The sequence below is a fragment of the Cetorhinus maximus genome, chromosome 11 (assembly GCF_964194155.1).
Source record: "Cetorhinus maximus chromosome 11, sCetMax3.hap1.1, whole genome shotgun sequence".
NCBI lineage: Eukaryota > Metazoa > Chordata > Chondrichthyes > Lamniformes > Cetorhinidae > Cetorhinus > Cetorhinus maximus.
In genome coordinates, this window is record NC_135889.1 from 21,682,019 (window position 1) to 21,705,031 (window position 23,013).

The 23,013-nt window shown below is 41.7% G+C and overlaps 1 protein-coding gene across 3 annotated transcripts in view; it reads left to right on the plus strand.

Annotated features, from left to right (window-relative positions):
- Positions 1-23,013, plus strand: part of LOC144686428 (protein FAM117B-like) — a 254,598-nt gene that overhangs the window by 140,579 nt on the left and 91,006 nt on the right. Inside the window, exons 4-5 of one of the 3 annotated variants that reach the window (XM_078551621.1) lie at positions 9,119-9,232; positions 20,445-20,486. The exons of 1 other annotated variant lie outside the window; for it this stretch is intronic. In XM_078551621.1, coding sequence (XP_078407747.1) covers positions 9,119-9,232; positions 20,445-20,486 — 156 coding nt within the window. The remainder of the gene's footprint in view (positions 1-9,118; positions 9,233-20,444; positions 20,487-23,013) is intronic. One more of the 3 variants, XM_078551622.1, reaches the window with a different exon arrangement.

Genomic DNA, 23,013 nt, shown 5'->3' on the forward strand with positions numbered 1-23,013 from the left:
AGGGCTTCAGCGGAAACATTCCACCCCCCTCCATGTTACTCTCTGAAAGGTCAGTATAAGAAAGAGTCCTTCCTGCAACCTCTGCCACAAATTCTTCTCTCAGCTGGGTCCTGGGTCTCTTGTTCTAGACTGGAAAAAGCTGTTTCATTCCGTGCTTGAGTTCTGCCCATGAAAGTGAATTGTTTGTTTGAGGTGTCTTTTATGGTATGAGCTTAACCTATTGTGGGACATTGCTCTTATTGAAGAAAGTCAAGAGCTTGGATTTTTTTTGTTCTAACCCATGTTTACTGAGCTGCTCAGACTGGCTGCATTTCATCTTTCAATATGGTTATTAGAAGCTTTGGGTCTGCATTTGAAGATATTCTCAATCAGTATAAGCATCAGTGGTCTCCCCATAAATGGATCCTATATCCAGTTTGATCAGGAATTTACCTTTAACAACATCTAGTCATATAGCAGCAATGAAAACTTATTATCCAGACTCATTGCTGTCATCTTGCTCGTGTTTCTCTTATCTTCCTTTCTGATTAACGAGACAGGGCTATATATATCTAGCTGAATTATCTTTCATATGTATTTGACAGTAAAAACTTAAAATGAACTGCAGTTTTTTCATTACACTCAATGTTGCCTAGAAAGGACAAAATTGTGACAGTACAGCTTTTACACTGCATCTAGTCAGCGTTGCACTTAGGGAGGGAGCTGTCTCTCATTAGACCTAGCTTCATTATCAGATCATGCTTTTTGGAGTGGACATAAAACCAATGACTTGATCACTGACTTTCACCCAGTTTGCTGTGTCCAGGGATTGACCATCTGAACCACCTGCCCCCTCAAATGGGGTTATCCCTAGAAGTTAAAGTCACAAGAAAGAAGCTTAACTAGCATTATTCATAGGCCATATGGAATAGGAGCAAGAGTAGGTCATTTGGCCCCTCAAGCCTACTCTGCAATTCGATAAGATCATGGATGCTCTGATTGTGGTCACTTTCGTATGTGGTGTCTCCCCCCCCCACCCCTCTCCCATCCTTCCCTGCCAATAACACAACTCCATTCATTGTTGATCAGCCTTGACCGTTTTCAATGAACCAGTCTCCACAGCTCTCAGGGTAGACAACTCCAAATATTAACCCTCTGGGAGGAGAAATTTTTCCTCATCTCCAACTTGACTGGAAGACTTCTTCTTTGAAAACTCTGTCCCCTAGTTCTAGATTCCTCAGGAAGGGAAACATCCTCCCAGCATCTACCCTGTCAAGCCCCCTCAGAATCTTATGTTTCAGTAAGATCAGGTCTCATTCTTCAGAGCTCCAATAGGCCCAACCTGCTCAACTTTTCCTTTATGAGATACCCCTTTCATTCCACGAATCACCATAGTGAACCTTCCCTGAACTGCTTTCAATGCAAGTATGCAAAGCAAGCCTCCTTAAGACCAAAACTGTACACAGTACTCGGGTGTGGTCTCACAATCCCTGTATAGCCGTAGCAAGTCTTTACTACTTTTGTACTCCATCTCCCTTGCAATAAAGGCAACATTCCATTTGCCTTCCTAATTACTTGCTGTACTTGCATGAATCTCAAAGTTAACATGCATGAGGGCACCCAGGTCACTCTGTACTTCAGCATTCTGCAGTGTCTCCACTTAATTAATCTTTTCTATTCTTCCTACCAAAGTGGACAGTCTCTCATTTTTCCATATATTAAACTCTGAGGGACAAAGACCTCGCACTGTATGTTTTTATAAAATATACATAGGTATCCTCATGGCTATTTCTAAAATTTTAAAATCTGAATGATGATCCTTAAAATAGCTGAATCTGTGTCTCTGGACAAAAGGAACTGCCTAGCAGTATTGGGGAAACTCGCATATTGATATCCCTGTGGAGCCACTGAACCCCCCCCCCCCCCCACCATGGGCTGCACAGGCCATATTCAGAGCTATACAAAGGCCCATCTGCATTTTATAGACCAGATTGGCCAACAGGAATTTGCTTGTCTGCTGAAACAAAGGACCCCACACGCTTCCTTTCCATTCTTAATGGTTGAGACATTTAACAATCTCGGAGATGCAGTCGAGGGATACGTATCCTTTGTTAAAGATGGTGTGGAGAGGCGGGAGTCATGTGGAACCAGTAATATTGCCTTGCTGAACTGCAAAGCTCAGCCTGTTGTTTAATAACTAACGTGCAGGCCACACCGAAGAAGCTTTGGCCCAGGTTGGATACCTGGCTCCCATCTACTCTGCTTCTGATGGAAGCCTGTAGTATCGCCTACAAGACGGGCATGCAGAGATGAATCAATCGCATCATGTGAAGTTGACACCACCGGAAAAGTGAATTATCGGGCATTGGTTTTCAGCCCACCAACCTCCCTGAAGGAATACCCCAGATGGAATGATTCGCTATCCCTCTCTTTGTGATCTGAATACGAGGGGATGTTGTGAACCCTTTTTTGCGTTGTGCATGCAAATAAAATAACCCTTTGAGTTCATCCTGTCTCAAGATTGCTGTGGGGTTATTAGTAGAAAGCTGGGTCACGCCAAAACTGAGGGGCTGGGAAATATGCCACCACTTATAAAGATGGAAACAAATCAAAACGCCTTTGTTTACAGATGGGTGATAAAAGGAGAAATTGATGCTCTTTAAATAAACCCCCTTCCTGTCCATAACAATTCCATCTGCTAATTTTTGGCCCACTCATTTAACATATCTAGACCCTTTGCAGACTCATTGAATTCTACTGACAACTTGCTTTGCTACCTTTCTTTTGTCCTATATACTCTCCTAATAATACTAACGAATATGATTTAGCACATGGAAAATGTCATCTTGCATAACTGTTTTGGCTGGGCCTTATTGTGTTTCCCTGTTGAGCTGAATTTAACTTAATGGCAATCTTTTGCTATAAAATTACCATTAGGTCCTCTAAAGGGGCAGGGATTGATTTTGCTTTTAGGGCCAGTATGTTTGATAAAGTGCTTCACCAGACTAAAGTAAATAAAATTCTTCTTTGCTGTCCAGGAAAGGATCCCCAAAATAAATAAGTGGGGAATTTTATCAATGGAGTGGATGCCTCAGTAATTTCTCCAAATATGTGACTGTTACTGACGGATGTGTTTTTTTAAATTTTCCAATGGACCCCTTTCAAATGGCTGTAATTACTAATGATGTAAGATTTACATAACGTATAAACTTTTCTTTGAAAGAAAAATTGTAATTAGAATGCTGAAGATCAAAATATTGACCTGAATTTCACTAGGTTGCTTATGTTACATGGGGGTGCTATATTCTTATTTTGCGTAGACCACAGCATTGTTAAAAAATACATAATGTACATTAGCAGTGTAGCCTTATTTCTTTTCTGCTTGGGTGGGTCTCAAGCTTGATTATATCCATTTATGTACAGTATCTTTTCTCTTTGGGCATATGAGAGTATGGAGAGATCATTGCCATAGTGCTATCCAAAACTTGCATGCCCTCAAGTATTACATACTCAGTGGAGCAGTTTTAGCTTTAGTTAGGTGCAAATTTGAGTTTGTACACAGTCCCTTTTTATAACCTTTCCATATGACCTGGCTAATTTTATTGGAAAGTTTTTCTTTCATGTTGAACTGCACCTAGCCATTTTCGCTTTGATGAGTGAGTGGTGTTTGTCGTCATCTATAGGAGAGAGAGATGTATCTATCCCACAGAAACAAGGTTATGTTATGTCTGAGTAGCTGAAATCTAAAGAATTGAATGGTTAAGAATCAAACTTTGCCCATGAAATCCCTTGCAACATACTGTTGGAGTAAGTGAGATTGAAGAGTGCAGGAGGAGCAGCACAAGGCATATCTAAAAATGAGGTGGCAACCTGGTGAAGCTATAACACAGGACTACTTGCATGCCAAACAGCATTAGCAGCAAGTGATAGAGCTAAGTGACCGCATAACCAACAGATCAGATCTAAGCTCTGCAGTCCTGCCACATCCAGTTGTGAATAGTGGCGGACAATTAAACAACTCTATGGAGGAGGAGGCTCCACAATTATCCCCATCCTCAATGATGGAGGAGCCCAGCACATCAGTGCAAAAGATAAGGCTGAAGTATTCGCAACAATCTTCAGCCAGAAATGCTGAGTGGATGATCCATCTCGGCCTCTTCCATAGGTCCACAGCATCAGAGATGCCAGTCTTCAGCCAATTTGATTCACTCCACGTGATATCAAGAAACGGCTGAAGGCACTAGATACTGCAAAAGCTATGGGCCCTGACAATATTCTGGCAATAGTACTGGAGACTTGTGCTCCAGAACTTGCTGTGCCCCTAGCCAAGCTGTTCCAATACAGCTACAACACTGGCATCTACCCAGCTATGTGGAAAATTGCCCAGGTATGTCCTGTACGCACATTGCAGGACAAATCCAACCCGGCCAATTACCGCCCCATTGGTCTACCCTCGATCATCAGTAAAGTAATGGGAGGGGTCACCAACAGTGCTATCAAGCGGCACTTGCTTGATGCCTCGCTGACGCCCAGTTTGGGTTTCGCCAGGGCCACTCAGCTCCTGACCTTATTACAGCCTTGGTTCAAACATGGACAAAAGAGCTGAACTCCCGAGGTGAGGTGAGCGTGACTGTCCTTGACATCAAGACAGCATTTGACCGAGTGTGGTAGCAAGGAGCCCTGGCAAAACTGGAGTCTATGGGAATCGGGGAAAACTCTCCGCTGGTTGGGGTCATACCTAGCGCGAAGGAAGATAGTTGTAGTCGTTGGAGGTCATTGTCATCTCAGCTCCAGGACATCACTGCAGGAGTTCCTCAGGGTAGTGTCCTAGGCCCAACCATCTTCAGCTGCTTCATCAATGACCTTCCTTCCATCATAAGGTCAGAAGTGGGGATGTTCGCTGATGATTGTACAATGTTCAATGCAGTGACTCCTCAGATACGGAAGCAGTCCAATGCAGCAAGACCTGGACAATATCTAGGCTTGGGCTGACAAGTGGCAAGTAACATTGCCTGACACTTGTGTGGCACCAATGACCATCTCCAACAAGAGAGAACCCAACCATCGCCCCTTGATGTTCAGCGGCATTACCATCACTGAATTCCTCACTATCAACATCCTGGTGGTTACCATTGACCAGAAACTGAACTGGACTAGCCATATAATTACTGTGGCTACAAGAACAGGTCAGAAGCTAGGAATTATGTAATGAGTAACTCACCACCTGACTCCTCTAAGCCTGTCCACCATCTACAAGGCACAAGTCAGGAGTGTGATGTAATACTCCCTACATGCCTGGATGAATGCAGCTCCCACAACACTGAGGAAGCTGGACACCATCCAGGATAAAGCAGTCCACTTGATTGGCACCACATCCACAAACATTCACTCCCTCCACCACCGGCGCATAGTAGCAGCAGTGTGTACCATCCACAAGGTGCACTGCGGGTATTGACCAAGGCTCCTTAGACAGCACCTTCCAAACTCATGACCACTACCACCCAGAAGGACAAGGGCAGCAGATAGGTGGGAACACCACCATCTGGAGGTTCCCCTCCAAGTCACTCACCATCCTGACTGGGAAATATATCACTGTTCCTTCACTGTCGCTGGCTCAAAATCCTGGAACTCTCTCCCTAACAGCATTGTGAGTGTACCTACACCACATGGACTGCAGCAGTTCAAGAAAGCAGCTCGCCACCATCTTCTCAAGGGCATCAAGGAATGGGCAATAAATGCTGGTCCAGCCAGCGAAGCCCACAGCCCGTGAATGAATTTTAAAAAAATTTTCTTTTTGCACTGAAGACGAGCTGCATCGATTTCTGAAACATTGAATGTTTATATTTTTTTTAAATTCTGAGATAATATCAAATGGATATTATTCAGGGAGCAGGGCTGCATCTAGAGTACCCGCCTCTGCTACAGAATTTGCTTTGTTCTGGTAGCCTGTATTTAAATATCTTCCAATTGTGTTCTCCTCAGTATCAAACAAAAAAGCCAAAACAATTTCATAGATTAGTGCAAGTAAAATGAGTGTCAAACTAGAGATGAAATGTGGTGGAATTCTGTGCAGTCTTAATGAGGAACCTCTGTAAAGTGGGTCTAAGACTATCTTAAATAAGGGCAACTACGTGGGCATGAAAGCTGAGCTAGCTGATGTGAACTGGGATACTAGGCTAGAGGGTAGGTCAATAGACAAGCAGTGGCAGACATTTAAGGGGATATTTCTGAATATCCAAAGTATATTCCTACTATAAAGAAAAATTCTAAGGGGAGGATCCACCATCCATGGTTAACTAAAGAAGTTAAGGAAAGCATCAAACTTGAGGAAAAAACATATGACTGCGCAAAGATGAGTGGCATAACAGATGATTGGTCAGAATATAAAGAACAGCAGAAAATGATTCAAAGGTTAACCAGGAGAGAGAAATTAGAGCATGAGAGTAAGCTAGCTAGAAATGTAAAAATAGATAGCAAGAGATTCTACTGGTATTTAAAAAGGAAAAGAGTAAGTAAAGTGAATGTTAGTCCTCTGGAGTGACAGTGGGGAGTCAATAGTAGACAATAGGGAAAAGGTGGATGAAATGAACAAATATTTTGCTTCTGTCTTCACTATATAGAAGATGCAAAAAACATTCCAGTAATAGCTGTAAATCAGGAGGTGAAAGGGAGAGGGAACTTGGTGAAATTGCAATCACTAGGGAAACGGTACTGAGCAAACTGATTGAGCTGTGGGCTGACAAGTCTCCAGGCCCTGGACTACATCCTAGGCTCTTAAAAGAGGTAGCTAATGAGGTAGTAGATGCGCTGATGTTAATTTTCCAAAATTCGCTAGATTCTAGAATGGTTCCATCAGACAGGAAAGTAGCAAATATAACTCCTCCATTCAAGAAGGGAGTGAGGCAGAAAACGGGGAACTATAGATTAGTTGTTAGCTTGTCACCTGTCATGGGGAAGTTGTTAGAATTGACCATTAAGGAGGTTATAGCTGGGCACTTAGAAAAGCTCAAGGTAATCGGGAAGAGTCAGCATGGTTTTGTGAAAGGGAAATCATGTTTAACCAATTTATTGGAGTTTATTGAAGGAATAACATGCATTGTGGATAAAGGGTGTCTGTAGACATAATGTACTTGGATTTCCAGAAGGCTTTTGATAAGGTTATTACAGAAATAAAAGCTCATTGTGTAGGGAGTAACATACTAGCATGGATTGATTGGCTGGCTGGCAGAAAACAGTGTGTGCATAAATGGGTCTTTTTCAGATTGGCAGGATGTGACGAGTGGAGTCCCATGGGTCTGTGCTAAGACCTCAACTTTTTATAATTTATATCAATGACTTAGATGAGGGGAGAGATGGCATGGTAGCTAAATTTGGAGATGAGACAAAGATAGGTAGGAAGGTATGTTGTGAAGAGGACATAAGATGGTTGCAGACGGATGTAGACAGGTTGAGTGATTGGGCAAAGATCTGGCAAATGGAGTTTAATGTGGGAAAATGTGAAAGTTGTTAACTTTGGCTGGAAGAAAAAAAAAAGACCGTTACTTAAATAGAGAACGGCTGCATAATTCTGAGGTGCAGAGAGATCTAGGTGTTCTTGTACATTAGCCACAAAAAGTTAGTATGCAGGTACAGCAAGCAGTTAAGGATAATGGAATGCTATCCTTTATTATGAGAAGAATTGAACATAAAAGTAAGGATGTTATACAGGGCATTGGTGAGACCACATCTCGAAAACTGTGTGCAGTTTTGGTCTCCTTATTTAAGGATGGATGTAAATGCGTTGGAGGCAGTTCAGACAGGGTTTACTAGATTGATACCTGGAATGAGCAGGTTGTCTTACATGAGGTAAGGTTGGACAGACTGGGCTCGTTTCCACTGGAGTTTAGAAGAGTGAGGGGTGATTTGACTGAAGTATAAAAGATCCTGAACGTTCTTGACAGGGTGAATGTGGAAAGGATGTTTCCTGTTGTGGGTGAGCCCAGCACTCGGGGGCACTGTTTTAAAATTAGGGGTCGCCCTTTTAGGACAGAGCTGAGGAGAAATTTTTTGAGCGTTGTGCGACTTTGGAACTCTCTTCCTCAGAAGGTGGTGGAGGCAGGGTGATTGAATATTTTTAAGGTAGAGGTAGATAGATACTTGATTAACATAGGGGTGAAAGGCTATTGGGGGTAGGCAGGAATGTAGGGTTGGGGTTACATTCAGATCAGCCATGATCTTATTGAATGGCAAAGCAGGCTGAAGGGGGCCAGGTGGCTTGCTCCTGCTCCTAATTCATATGTCCATAACATGCAGCTAAACTATAATGTTTAGGGTGTTTTTGGATTCATCCTGAGTTTCTGTTGTTAGTTGAGCTCTGGGAGCGGCAGCGGTATTCCTACGATTAAACCCGTCGGCCATCAGCTAGGTTGGGGAAAAATCAAGGTGATGTGCTGATTTCTGTTCAGTGACTCTTGCAAAAAAGTGAAAGAGACTGCACATGTGCGTGGTAAGGTCAGTTGGAGTCTGCTGTAAAGCCCACCACCGTTGAATAAGCTACCAATATTCACTCGGATTGCACACGAATGGCTACTTCGATGCTCTACAGCATGGAAGCAGGTGTCTGAAGAACGATCGTGACTTTGCACTTTTGGGGAAAATTTGTTTTTTGTGGGGGGCGGTGGTAATGATGGGTAGCCCTAAAATTAGAGAATTTTTAAGTAGCCTCTCGACAGTTTGATTCTGTTTTGAAGACAAATTAATGTAGATGTCACTGTGGTGGAAATTAAACATTCTCGATGATTGTCAGATGCAAAGTAAGGAATTAAAAACAGTTGTCAAATCTGCTTTCCATTACTCTGTAACCAGCCCTATAATTAATTCCTATTTATTTAATCTCCCAAAAGAAAGCTGTGCCTAATTACTTGTTCATCCCTTAAATTAATCAGTCAAAACTTCGCATGTCTCAATAATTCAACCCTGGTTGGTGGTTGTCTGTAGATAGCGTTTCCGTGATTTCACTGTAAGACCCAGCAGAGTACTTGGCCGTCTCTTAACTTTTAATACAGCAGAACTTAGTCAGTGTTGTTTGAAAGCATTTCTCTCCTTTCAAAATTATGGACACAGATGAGTCTTTCTTAACCTCATTGACTTTTTTTTCCAGATTGCAAAGTTACGTCAACAGCTTCAACGCAGCAAACAGAGCAGTCGACACCACCGAGATAAAGAGAGACAATCTCCTTTCCATGGCAACCATATAGCCATTATCCAATCACAGGTAAGATCTCATGGGTGTTAGGTGCATCATGTTATTTGTATCTCCAGCAACCAGAAGTGTACTTCAGGTATAGGTAGCAACAAAAGCGAGGAGCCTTAAAGTTTCAGAAAACCTATTGAATATTTGTAAGAATTAAGTATTGAGTACTATATTTCAGGATGAGATGGTATTTTAAAAAAAACATTCTCTCCTTTGCCCTGTTGACTTTCTGTATAAATTACCATCCACAGCAAAGTAAAATAGGTTCCTTATCCCAAGCCTACATTAGTGAAGGTCTGAAAGTATCCATTTGATGTCATCTTGTGGAATGGTGGCTGAATGGCTTATGCCTACACCCCTATGAGGGAGTTGACTGAGATCCAGGCCTTTGAGATTAATACTATTTTAAGCCAACATCATTAACATTGTAACACATGTAGTGACAAATAGAGTCCGGCTGCAGTGAGCCAGATCGATATGGCTGCTCAATCTTTGATATAATTTTGTACAGTGAGGTCCTATCTTGCATGACCAGAGCTACTGAATTTCCCAGCACACCGAAATAGTTCTGGTCCAGATTGCTTGGTAGGATGTGTTTTTACAGTGGTTTGCACTTAACCTTCACAGGTACGTTTCCTGCACCCCAAGTTCATTTCACTTCATCTTTCTGAGACTTGCAGGAAGAAATGTATGTCTTGATCTGGTGTTTGCTTCACTCTGACGGCGGATTCAAGCCCCACCCCAGGACTGGAGCATAGACTCTCAGCTGGCATTTCACTGTCACGCTGCGAGTACTGTATTGTTGGAGGTGCTGTCTTTTGGCTAAGTTGTTAAACCAAAGTTCTATCTGCCCTCTTCAGTAAACTTAAAAGGTCTCATGACACTATTATGAACAAGAGCATGGGAGTTCTCTCTGGTGCCCTGGACAGCAATGATCTTCAACCACCAACACTAAAATTGGCAATTTACGTCATTGCTGATTTTGGGACCCTGCTGTGCCTAAATTGGCTGTCACATTTCCCTACATGACATTAGTGACTGCATTGAAGAATAATTAATTAGCTGTGAAGCATTTTGGGATGTCTGAGGTCATTAAGAGCATGATATGCTCGGTTACTTTTCTCGATATGAATATTACTTTTTTCTTTTTCTTCATGCGTCTGGCCTGGATTCAAATCCAACTTTTGGAGGTGGTTGGAGCATTGTAACCATTTTCCGCCAGAAGTCATGAGTGGATGATCCATCTCTGCGTCTTGCTGACATCCCCAACATCGTAGATGCCAATCTTGGGCCCTTGGATTCACTTATTGTGATCTCAAGAAATGACTGAGCGCACTGGTTACAGCAAAGGCTGCAGGCCCTGACCATCCTGGCTATAGTGCTGAAGATTTCTGCTCCAGAACTAAGTGCACCTCTAGCCAAGCTATTCTGGTTACAGCTCCAATACTGGCATCTACCTGACACTGTGAAAAATTGCCCAGGTATTTCCACAAAAATCAGGACAAGTTCAATCCAGTCAATTACCACACCATCAGTTTACACTCAGTCATCAGCAAAGTGATGGAAGGGGTCGTTGACAGTGCTGTCAAGCGGCACTTAATCACCAATAACCTGCTCACCAGTGCTCAGTTTGGGTTTCACTGGGAAAACTCAGCTCCAGGCCTCAGTCCAGTTCTGATCTAAACATAGACAAAGGAGCTGAATTCCAGCGGTGAGAGTGACTGCCCTTCACAAGAAAGCACTCAAGAAGCTCAACACCATCCAGGACAAAGCAACCTGCTTGAATGGAACCCCATCAACCACCTTAAATATTAACTCCCTCCACCGTGCCCACAGTGGCAGAAATGTTCACTATCTACAAGATGCGCTACAGAAGTTTGCCAAGGCTTCTTTGGCTGCACCTTCTAAATCTTCAACTTCTGCCACCTAGAAGAACAAAAGAAGCAGATGCGTGGAAACACCACTACCTGACCTGTGACTTCCCCTTCAAGTCTCACACCTTCCTGACTTGGAACTATATCACTGTTCCTTCGCTGTCACTGGATCAAAATCCTAGAAATTCCTCCTTAGCAACATTGTGTGTACACCTATACCACATTTATGATTCTTGGCCAGACCCTGTTTCGTGGGGGGAGATCCAGTTAGGGGATAATAACGTTTTGTTTAAAGTAGGTAGGTAAAGTTTGACATTCAAGATGCTTACTAAGTGAATAAAGCCACAAGATCCCATAGGTTTGGAACAAACAAAAATGAACTTTACCATACGAGTTCAGAAAGATAAAACAATTTACAATATTTATCTTATACTCTAACATTTGGGATAAGTATGAGGTACATGTGAATTCACAGGCAAACTGTGGTCGGACATTAAATTCATTAAATTACACATTAAATGACAGATGCGACCAGACCAGATTCCACCAGATGTTTGTCACATCTCGCTGAAACTTTGTCTTTCTCACGAGGGTTTTCAATCTCCACCTTTTGAAGATCTTGCTTTGGCATTCTCTCCAAATATTGCTCCCATTGATGGCTTCAACAATGGCCCACCTCGCAGGGCTTTAGTCTCGCCTTTCAGGATTCCTTTCCCCTGGATCTCCAAGTACACTTGAGCTTCAGCTTCCAAGCACAGTTTCAGATCTTGGCCATGCCAAGCAGAACACCACTGCTCCAAAGGGGTACCTTTGCTTCAACAACCTGCAGCATGGGCTCACCAACCTTTGACTGCCTTCCTGGATCTTCAGGGCTTCTCTCTAGCTCTGAAGAAGGGTTATACGGATTCGAAACATTAACTTTGTTTTTCTTTCTCTGCAGATGCTATCAGACCTGCTGAGTTTTTCCAGCATTTTCTGTTTTTGATTCAGATTTCCAGCATCTGTATTTTGCAGTAGTATTTCTTTCTAGCCCTCTTCAGTTAAAGTCTGCTCCCTGCAGCTCTCTCTTGAATTAGAAGTCTATTAGCCTGGTTCTTTCTTTTAACTTAACGGGGCTTATTTCTGCCCCAGGCTTTGTCCCTTACCTGGGACTTATTTTTGAGACCTCTCCCTTTCCCCCTCCCTTGTCCCTGTTCCTGGGACACTTAATTGACAATGGCACTCCGTTCCTGGTCATCTCACCTGGGTTTTGCGCCTTTCTTCTTGCTCCCTTCTATGCCAGCACAGGGTTGGTCCTCAGCCTGAAGAACGTAAAATACCCGGACTGCATGTGCGTGAAAGGCCTGAGGTTCGTGGGAATCAGAGTTCCGACCTTCAAGCTCAGCCTGTTAAGTATAGGTTTCATCACAACATGAACTGCAGCAGTTCAAGAAGGTGGCTCGTTACCACTTCCTTGAGGGTAATTAAAGATGGGCAATGAACACTGATCTTGCCAGTGGTGCCCACATCCCATAGATGAATAAGAAAAAAGTGCTTCATCCGTTTAATTGTTTTCTTAGAGCTGAACAGTCGTACCAATTAAAATTCTGGTCCAACAAGTGCAAACATTACTGAACTGATCAGTAGATTTGTACGCATGACGTGTATTTTGCAGACCTTCAAGCTTCAACTCTGAGTATCACCATTTTCATCACCCATTGTTGGCTTTGCTTAGACCCCAAGCTATGGAATTTCCCTGCCTTAACCCTCGCATATTGGTAGTCGCCTCTCCTCAAAAGACACTCCTTTGAACCTACCCTTTGACTGAGCTTTTGGTCAGCTGTCCTAACATCTCTATGTGGCTCATCGTCAAATTTTATTTGACAATGCTCTTCTGATGCACCTTGGGATGTCTTCCACACTAAAGGCGTTATATAAATACAAGTTGTTGTAACTTGTTCTGTGGCAACAGTTCTATTCATGGCTAATTGAACTGCTTGAGAGAATGAGAAAGATGGACAGGTAAGGACAAGTATCAAGATATGGGTATCAAAGACATAATTATGTTCATTCATGATTCAAATTTTAGACATATTGGCTGCTGTCTGGATAATAGAAATTTTTTTTTGTATTTTGAGAAAGTTAATGGAGCCTTTGCTTGTTGCATCTGTTAAACCGTGGCATTCTCTTTGGACAGTGAAGCTTCATGCCACATAATAGGTTGATCATTTTTTTTCCCATCAGAATGGATCTTTCTCACAGTTGTCCAAATTATAATTTGTGTCTTCTCACAAGACCACTTATAATTGTTGAGCTCTCTGGCCAAATATAAAGATGAGCATATGTACTCTGTCAAATGACTATTGACAGTTCTATTTCTTATGCTTTGGCCTGTGTTAGAAAATACCATGTGCTTCCCAGAGTTGGTGGTTTCTGTCAGCATTGTAAAAAGATCAAAGGAAGTCCATTGAAAACCATGGGTGAGACCACCCTCGCAGGAGAACTCAAAAGGATATCCCACTTAAGTTATCGAGGCAAACTGAGTGCTGCAGTCTTTTAGTATTCTGTACTTTTCACCTTTTGGGTTTGCATCTGGAACCAGGTAAGGCTTCTATGTGAATGACTTTGGATAGGCGTCCCGCAAAAACTGCCCACAATTCAAGCACAAATCACCACTCACTTAGGCAACAAGAATGGAGATTATGGGAAATTGACATGGGTGTAACAGGAGTGATGTTTTGATAGGGCATGTTGGGTCATGGACATGATTCTGCAGTTGGGTAGAGGTGAGCTTTAACCTGCTTTTGGCTAAAGTATATTTGGAATTGCCAGTGTTTGCTGGTACTGGATGCTCAAAGTGGAAGTATCCAATTCTCCAGCAATAATATGACTTGCTTTGAAAGCTGCCATTGATACAGGTATACAAAACTGGGTTAGGATTCGCTTGGACCCTAGTGAGACTCTTCCTTGGGAACAGAATTACTGGCAAGTAATTCTCTTCAATCAGAGTACTTGTTTCAGCTTTGATTCTGATTTACTAAGAATTTGTTTGTTCTATCTTCGTGCAGAATTAACTTATGTAACAAACTGATATTATAACTAATAATCCATTTTTTTCCTTTGTCTATTTTATATAAGCTATATATATTTAGTGTCTGAAGATTAGGAGCACTATAAAAATTTGAGTTGCAAGTGAACTTGCAACTGTCAATTCTATTGAAAAGAAAATTTTGAAAATCGAACATTAATCTGCACAAGCATCAATGTTCTATAAAATGAGAGGGATAATTCTAGATGCCATATTTTTGAGTAAATAAAGAAGGATTTTTTTTTCATTAAAAACAGTAAGCATTAATTGCGAACCAGCTAGGTGATCGCACATTGTAATCTGTGTGTTCTCATTTGAATGCATAAACAAAAAGGCCAGATGGATAGTTTCATTCACATTGCTGCCATTTTTAAATTTCTGTTAGGTGGTGCAAATAGAAAGTGATTTCAAGGCTCTACTTGAGCGAATTTGAATCATTAAATTTGGGTGTTTCCTGTTGGTAAAGCTTTCTGACTTGCTGGAGCTTTTAATTTGTTTTGAGAGCTCTGGATGGCTTGCAATTCGGTACTTCGAACCTCTCCAGATTCTTCAAACCGCTTCCAAATTCTTCTTCAAATCTATGTATTTGAAACCCAAATATAACTGTATCCCTGTCAGGGTTCATTTTGTATTTAAGAATATTGAAACCAAAATTAATTGTGCTTTTTTGTGTGTGTCACTTAATCTAAATTAGCTAAATGAAATTTTTGTGTACTGAATTCCCCCTAATGTTTGCATTGCTTAATTCAAATTATTGGATAATTGATATTTGTAGTGCAAGCACTTTTAATTATTAAGAGTAAACTGTACTTGTGTGGGTAAGTTACCAGTTCTGGTTAGAATCTGTAGTTGTGTGTAAAGGGCATTTGATATATTGAACTTCTGGAAAGTTGCCATAACTAAGAAGTGAAGAACCTTTATTAAGTTAGTTGTTTCTAATGCAGTCTTCTAAAATATGCTTGCATTTGGCTATAGATAGAAAACAGACAAAAATGGTGCATGATGAAAATCACATTCAACACTGTATTAAGTGTATAGTAATTAAGTACGTAATGGTGTTCAGGTGGCGGGCATTAACTGGGGATTAGCTTGTACTCCTTTACACAGGAACAGACAAACTTCAGTTGCTGAGTTATGGGCATGTTTATAATGTATATCTCTAAATAAGAGATTACAAGCTCTAAAGATTATTCTGTAGTTCTTTCCTTCACTGCCTTGTTTTCTGGAGTAGGGCATTGCTTGATATCAGTTGGTTGGTGCGATATGGACCAAGAAGGTTCCAGTTTCAATTCCCCAATCAATTAGAATTAACTGGCTCCAGATGGCACAACAGAAACCAAGATTGCCATTACTGATTTCTGATTAATGAGGTTGCGAATAATATGGTTCAGTTCCATACAGTGGCTATGGAAGGATGGAATCAGTGGATAGGGAACAGAGTTTGTGGCAGGGAGCAAAGTTGATTGCCTCAGTCGCTCCAATGATCAGCTGGAGGAAATTGTAACTGATCCAAGACTGGATGTTATAGAAGTATTCGAACAGATGGGGATGTGGGGGTCAAGTTGGTGATGGGGAGGCGGAGCTGGGTGTTAACAATATACTGTATCACCTCATGCCATGTCTTCACCACAGAGCACCATGTATATTCGGAAGAAATGGGCCCAAGGATAGATCATTGGGGGACTACAATGGTACCATTTTGAGGACGAGGAGGTAATTGGTGAGGGTAGTTCCACTGAGCTGGATAGTAGCGAAGTGGCATTGGAAGATGAAGATGAGTGTCAATGGCTTGAAAAAGTTTGAGGTCTTTTCTCAGAGACAGCAGACAAGACAAGGAAGGATAGTGTGGGTCGTTGTCACAGAAGGTATCATTTATAAATTTCATTAGGGCTGTTTCAGTGCTGTAGCAGAGGCAAAAACTTGATTGAAGGGATTCAGACTGTGAGTTGTAGGGAAGGTGGATATGGATTTGGGAGGAGACATCACACATTTAAAAGACTTTGGAGAGGAAGGGAGGTTGGAGATAGAGCTATTGTTTGCAAGGCTAGATGGTTTGGGATGGATTTTTTTTTGAACAGTGGGCTATAGTTTGCAAAGAAAGGAAACAAACTGAAGACAAATAATTTTATAATGCCACATAGCATGGGGCTAGGATGGTGAGTTGCATGCTCAGCCGTTTTGTGGAAATAAAGTCAAAAGCAGGTAGGTCTCATGAACAATGAGTTCAGAGTGGGCATGAGTAGAGTTAGGAGAGAAGTTAATAAATTATGTGGATTAATGCTTGAGTAGGGGGTGCTCCTTGGGGGAAGGTGACATTACAGAAGCAGCTAAGTAAATGGTCTCACTGTTAGTAATAAAAGTCTGAGGTCTTTGCAATTCTTGCTGAGGGAGTGAGGTTTGAGGAGATGGCTAGTAGTGGGGAAAAGAAACCGGGGTTATTTTTGGTTTTGAGGATAAACCTGGAGTAGTGAGCAGTTTTGGCAAAGGCCTGATGGTGTTTTTATTTGTTCTAGCCAGATTGGTGAAACAAGATATGCCCCCCTGGGGCAGTACCAAGGGGAGCGATCTAATTGACAGAGTTGAGGTTTAACCAGGGATAAGGACATCAATGTTGGGCATGAGGAAGTGGCTAAGAGATCAGCTGCAGAAATATTTTGGTGAATGGAAGGCAAAAAGCTGGCAAGTTGAGTGGTGGGAATGTTGTTGAAAGTTACTTGGAGGAGCGGTGGATGGGAGGGGTTGGTTTTCTTGGGTTGGATGCAGAAGGAAAGGGATAGGTGAATATAGGTGGTGATGGATACAAGGAATTGGTCAGAGATGATGGCCCTGGAGTACAGAGACAATTTCAGATGATAAGGTGATTGAGAGTATGGGCAGGAGAAGTTATGAAGAAATAACTAAGGAAGGACAGGAAGACAACGAAATCAGAGGTGAAGCAAAATGGAGATATAAATTACTGAGGATGAGTTGTTCAGTGCCAAGATTGAGAGAAGAAAGGTGAGAGGATATCTGTGCGAATCTTTTGGGACGAGGGGCGGGTCTAGTGGTACAAGGTGGAGAACAGGTAAAGGGGATGAAATCAAGTTAGGTACTTGAAAGATGAGAAGGTGCCAGAGGAGCAGGGGAGAGACCAAGGTGCAACTTGGGGATACTGGTCATAGCACCACTGTCGTTGTATGGGAGGGACAATTAGTAAAATGTAAAGTCAGGAAGGTTGGCTTCAGTGAAGGGGGAGGTGTTACCATCTGTAAGCTAAGTTTCCATCAATGTCATGCTAATGTAATTATCCACAGTAAGGTCATGAATGACAAGGAAGTTGTTTGTGAATGAATGGAAATTCTGAAGGGAGAGCTGATGATTGCTGATTCACTGAAAGTCCAAGGAAGCAATTGTAGTCTAAATGCATGTCATCGGAAGTGGGAAAAAAATCTTGGAAGTGCTATCAAAGCTAACAGTAAAGGTTTCTGTAAATAAATATATGAAGGGAATCAGTGTGGTAAAAGGGCATTAAAAACAGAGATGCAGGCAAGACTTGAAGTGTACAAAAATTTACGATCAAGTTTACTCTAACTTTGATACTATGCAATTGCTTTACACCTGGATTATGGATATCTCTGGTTGCAAATGCACCAGAAACTGTCAGTTTTTACATTTTATCTGAACAGTGTCAATATTTGCAGCAAAACTTCAACAGAAAATTTTGAAAACTGCTTCAGAACATCATGCAGTTATGGACAAAATTATGAACATGACAATAGCTGGGTCACGGTTTAAAGTTAAATTTGTGCTATGTGTTAATTTTGCTAAAAATGTGAAGCATACCATGGAAACCATCAACTAACCATACTTAGAAAACTTCCTGCATCTAGAGGCAGACAAAGCATGCTTACATCTATTTTCTGTACCTTGTTTTTCCTGGAATGGTTGCAAGCCTGAAGCCAGAGGCTATAGCTTGAGGGGTGTCACTCCACATCAGGCATGGCTGACCAAGAGTGTGTCCCACTTACCATCTGCCATTGGTGTGTTGGAAGGATCTGCAGGTGGATAATCAACCTGTTTGGCCATGTTATGAGCACCTTCATGGCCATCAAGTCTTGGGCCTTGAACCTGCAGCTTCTGGCTCAGAGGTAAGGATGCTACCTACTCACTGCGCCACAAGACCTCCCTAACTATCCAAAGAAACTGACAAATTTGAAACGAAAATAAATTGACCAAAAACAAAAATAATGTGCCTTCCATTAATGGTCTTGTTGTTTGTTTGCAGGTTGGATAACATGTAGCAGTTCATCTTACCTAGGGGCATTATCACATCTCTCAAAGTAGTAACTGCAACCATGCGTGATTTCCACTATCTCAATTTATGGCCATGCGATGTTGTTAGGACAAAATGTAACATCTTTTTAAAATTATAATTGTTTTCTCTCAATGTGTTAATATTTCATGACTACATTTGTGCTGCAGTTAAACTTACAGCTTTATGCAAGCTTTGGAAATGAAGGAATGTGTATGGGGTACGTTCTACTGGCTGAATTGCCAGTGACCAACTAATTCAACTGAGACCAGATTGATCTGGGGTGTTGTTTGATCTGTTCCTAAGCGCTGTGAATTTTGACCACGTGGTACCGCACTTGCTTCTGGGTCAGGAGGTTGAGGATACAAGCCTGTATCAGGGTTTGAGCTCATAACTGAGGCTGGTGCTTCCATTCCAGGATGCTGCATTGTTCCGGGTGTCGATTTTCAGGTGAGAAGTTAAACTGAGGTCCCGTGTGTACTCCAGTGGTTTAAGTAGATTTTCAAGATCCCAGGGCATTATTCAAGAAGTAGGGAGACCTGGTGTTCTGACCAGCATTCCTTGTCCAACCAATTCCTGCGAAGCTCATTTATTTATTTGCTGGAGCAGCATTGCTCCTGTGTTGTCCGTGTAATCATTTCAAAAGTAATTAACTGTGAAGTATTTGGAGATATTTTTAATGTGATGAGATGCTGTATTTTTATGACTTAGCTCCTCGCCAAATAAACTGAGTCATTGGGGTACTAATTATTTTTCAATGTGTCTAATTGATACTGCAAAAACACAAATTTCTAAACCTGCTAATAAGTTTTAAGACGTAACCGTTGAGTAATTCCTTTCATTAAAATGCCTTAAAGCTGTATCTCCAACTGCCCCAAAGTGCTTGAATTGTCACCTCCTTTAAAAAAAAAAGTCCATCTTTTCTGTAATTCCACATTTGAACCTCTCCTATAAGATTTTCACCTCTGCCACATCACTGAAACAGCTTTAATCGAAATCACAAAAGACATCCTTTGTGATTGACCGTGTTGCACTTCAACCTCCTTGACCTCGCTGGAGCTTTCAACTCAGTTGAGCTCACCATCCTCTCCTGATATCTCTCCTCTGCTGTCCAGTAGAGACGGAATGCCCTTCGAAGATTTCACTCAACAATTCCATCGTGGCTAGTGAATATGCTAAATCAACCTCACCACCACCTCTCTGGACCCCTTGGCTTACCTCTTTGTTGTCAGACTGCTTCTCTGACGTCCAGTTTTGAACGAGCCACATTCTTCCAATTAGAGGTGAGAAGAACGAAGCCATGTCTTCATCCCTTGCCAGAAACCTAATTCTACAGATTCCCCCGACTGCTGCCGTTTATTTAGGCTGAACCAAACTGCCATCCAATTTAACCCTCAGTTGAACATCTGACCCCAGATCCGCTTCATCAGAAAATCTACCTGTTTCCACCTCCACAGCATTGCACATCTTTGACCCTGCTTCAACTTTTCTGCTGGTAAAACTTCCATGCATACCTTTTGTTACCCTCAGTCATGATTATTCCTGCGCTGTCCTGGCTGTTATCCCACCTTTCATAAACTGCAACTCATCCAAAACTCTTCTGTCTGTATTCTAAGCTGTGGAAAGTCCCACTCACTATTACCCTGTACTCACTGAAATGCTGACCTACATCCCATTGTCCTTGTGTTCAAATCCTTCTGTGGCCTTACGGATGCCCCCATCTCTAATCTCTGCGAGCTCCAAGAACTCTCCGTTCCTCCAATTCTGCTATCTTGTACATGACCTACTTCCATTGCTCCACATTGCTGGCCATGCCTTCAGCCATCTAAGCTCTAAACTCTGCATCTTTGTCCTTCTCTCCTCCTTTAAAACATTCCAGAAATTACTTCTTTGACCATGCTTTTAGTCACCTACCTTTAATATCTGCTGCTTTGGGTTAGTGTCCATTTTCGTCTGATTATGCTCTTGTGTAATACTTTTGAATGTTTTCCTTATTTAAAGATGCTATGTGAATGCAAGGTGGTCTTGCCATATTGTGGACACGTAAGTTTATAATCAGTTTAAATTGGGAATATATTCATGGGAATTTTTACATGCTGTGAAGGGTCCTGGTTTTAGTTTCTAATTGTCCCATCTTTGTGGGAATTTTAGTGAGGATTGGGCTCAAACTTAGTCCAAGGAAGCTTCTAATTAACACTGCAGAGAGCTTCTGGTCAGGTTGAGATCACAGTTTATAAAGCAGACTGCATCCTAGGCTTTAGTAATTGGGGTATAGAATATAAAAGCAAGGAACTTATGTTAAACTTGTGTAGAACATTGGTTTGGCCCCAGCTGGAGTTTTGTATCCAGTTCTGGGTCCCACACTTTAGGAAGGATATGAAGGCATTAGACAAAGTGCAGAAGAAATTTACAAGACTGGTCCCAGGGTTGAGGAACTTCAGTTGCGTAGGTAGACATTTTCCCTTGGAGAAGAGAAGGTTGAGATGAGATTTGACAGAGGTATTCAAAATCATGAGGGGTATAGACAGAGTAGATGGGGAAAAGCTGTTCCTATTGGTGGAAGGATTGAGAACAAGGTGGCACAGGAGAAACAATGGTGACATAAGGAAAAACTTTTTCTCCCAGCATGTGGTTAAGATCTGGAAAGCACTGCCTGAGGGCGGAGTGGAGACCAGTTCAATCGATGCATTCAAGAGGGAATTAGATTGTTATCTGAAAAGGGAGAATGTGCAGGGCTACAGGGAGAAGGCGGGGGAGTGGAACTCAGTGAATTGCTCCTTCGGAAATGCGGTGTAGACACGACGGGCTGAATGGTCGTCTTCTGTGCTGTAGCAATTCTGTGATTCTTTAAAACATAAATTAACTTTTCTCCAGTTGAGCCAAAAATTAAGAATTGTAAGCTAATGCTGATAATCAGGATTAATGCTTTTGTGTTGATACTGATGCTGAGACTAGAAAGAGATCTTTAAGGCAATTGGTGCTGAGCTTGGACATTGGAGACCGGGTTGCTCTGTCAGTGCAACAGCATTTTGCATTTATACATCTTCAATGTAGGGGGAAAATGGTTTAAACATAAGAATAAGCACTCTAGGTTTAAGTTGGGAACCAGGATTCAATGCAGTTCAGTGAGGTTAAGTTTGATGGACGGGCATGACTTGTGGTGGGATGGAATACTGACAGAAATTTGATTTAAAATTTTCAGGACGTAGAAAATAGACAATCAGCCAGAAGAGCATTGGTATAATAGATGAAGTTTGGTGGTGGATGAGCTGAAGTAAGAATAGAGGTTGACATTGGCAAGGAGGTGGAATGAGGCAATCTTTGCAGTGGAGAGGATTCACTAGTTGCTGTTGAGCAGAATGTTAAGATTGCAAGCGGTCTGGTTCAGCCTGAGACAGTGGTCAGAGATGAGGATAGAGTCAGTGGCGTATGGTATGGAGTTTGTGATGGGAGCTAAAGATAATTGCTTTGGTCTTCCCAATGTGCAGCTGGAGTAGCCAGTGTGTCAGCTAAATCTCAATTGGAATAGAAGTGCAGGAAAAGGGTTAGGGGGCTGATGGAGAGAGCTTAGAGCCCCTGTCAAAACTGACCCCACATTAGCAGGCATTTTGTGATATTGATTAGAATGTTTTATTTAATATTTTTGATCATTACTCTGGATCTTTCAACCCTTTTAAATCACCTTGGCTCATTTAACAACTCTAAACTGCTGTTCAGCAGCTTGGTCAGGATAAGAACAAAGCTGGAATATCATTGTCACTTGTTGATATATTCTAAAGTAAGTTAGTTTTAGCTGCGGGACAAGATTAAATGAAAAAGACCTGAAATGCAAAATCTGTGAATTATTGATTGCTTAAAAAAAATGAAAGAATCCCATTAAACCAGGTTTTTCACTGCTCCTGTCTCCTCATCCTCATCCACTAACTTTGCATGTCTGACTTCTGCACATTTTACACAACGATCAATTATAAGCATTATGATCCCAGATGGGGAACTGTAAACCAAAAAACCAATTTTCTGCATGACCCTCAAATGAAGAAATTACCAACTAGATTTCACTTGTTATAACTTTTACTTTAATGCAAATCAGAATCCACGTAAGTTAAATATTAATTAACAGGCAAATTACACATGGAACAGCAGACACAACAAAGACTATCTCACGAGATTACAAGCATTCGTATCACTCCCCTCACAAATGTGGCACAATGTGTCTTTGCAACTCCGCCTCTGGAATATAGGATCTTTCATTTTTCTAACTTGATGGGTTTGATCCTTGAGTCACTTGCAATGGTAGGTGCCCTCCATCAGAGTTCCCTAGAAACAGTCGTCACCTAAACAGCACACTTCTACAGAACCTCCTTAGCTAGGTTGATGAGTCTTGATGGCACAGATTCCCCAGAGACTCCTTTATCTGGAACCATTAATAAATCTCATGAAATGGGCTGGTGGGCTTTGGCAACACCAAAGCGTAGCCATAGAATTGTCCAATTCACAAGCTCTGTTTCAAGCATGTCTTCGGCTTTCTATCATTTTAATTGCTCCTTGTAAATGTGCCTTTCATGTTCTT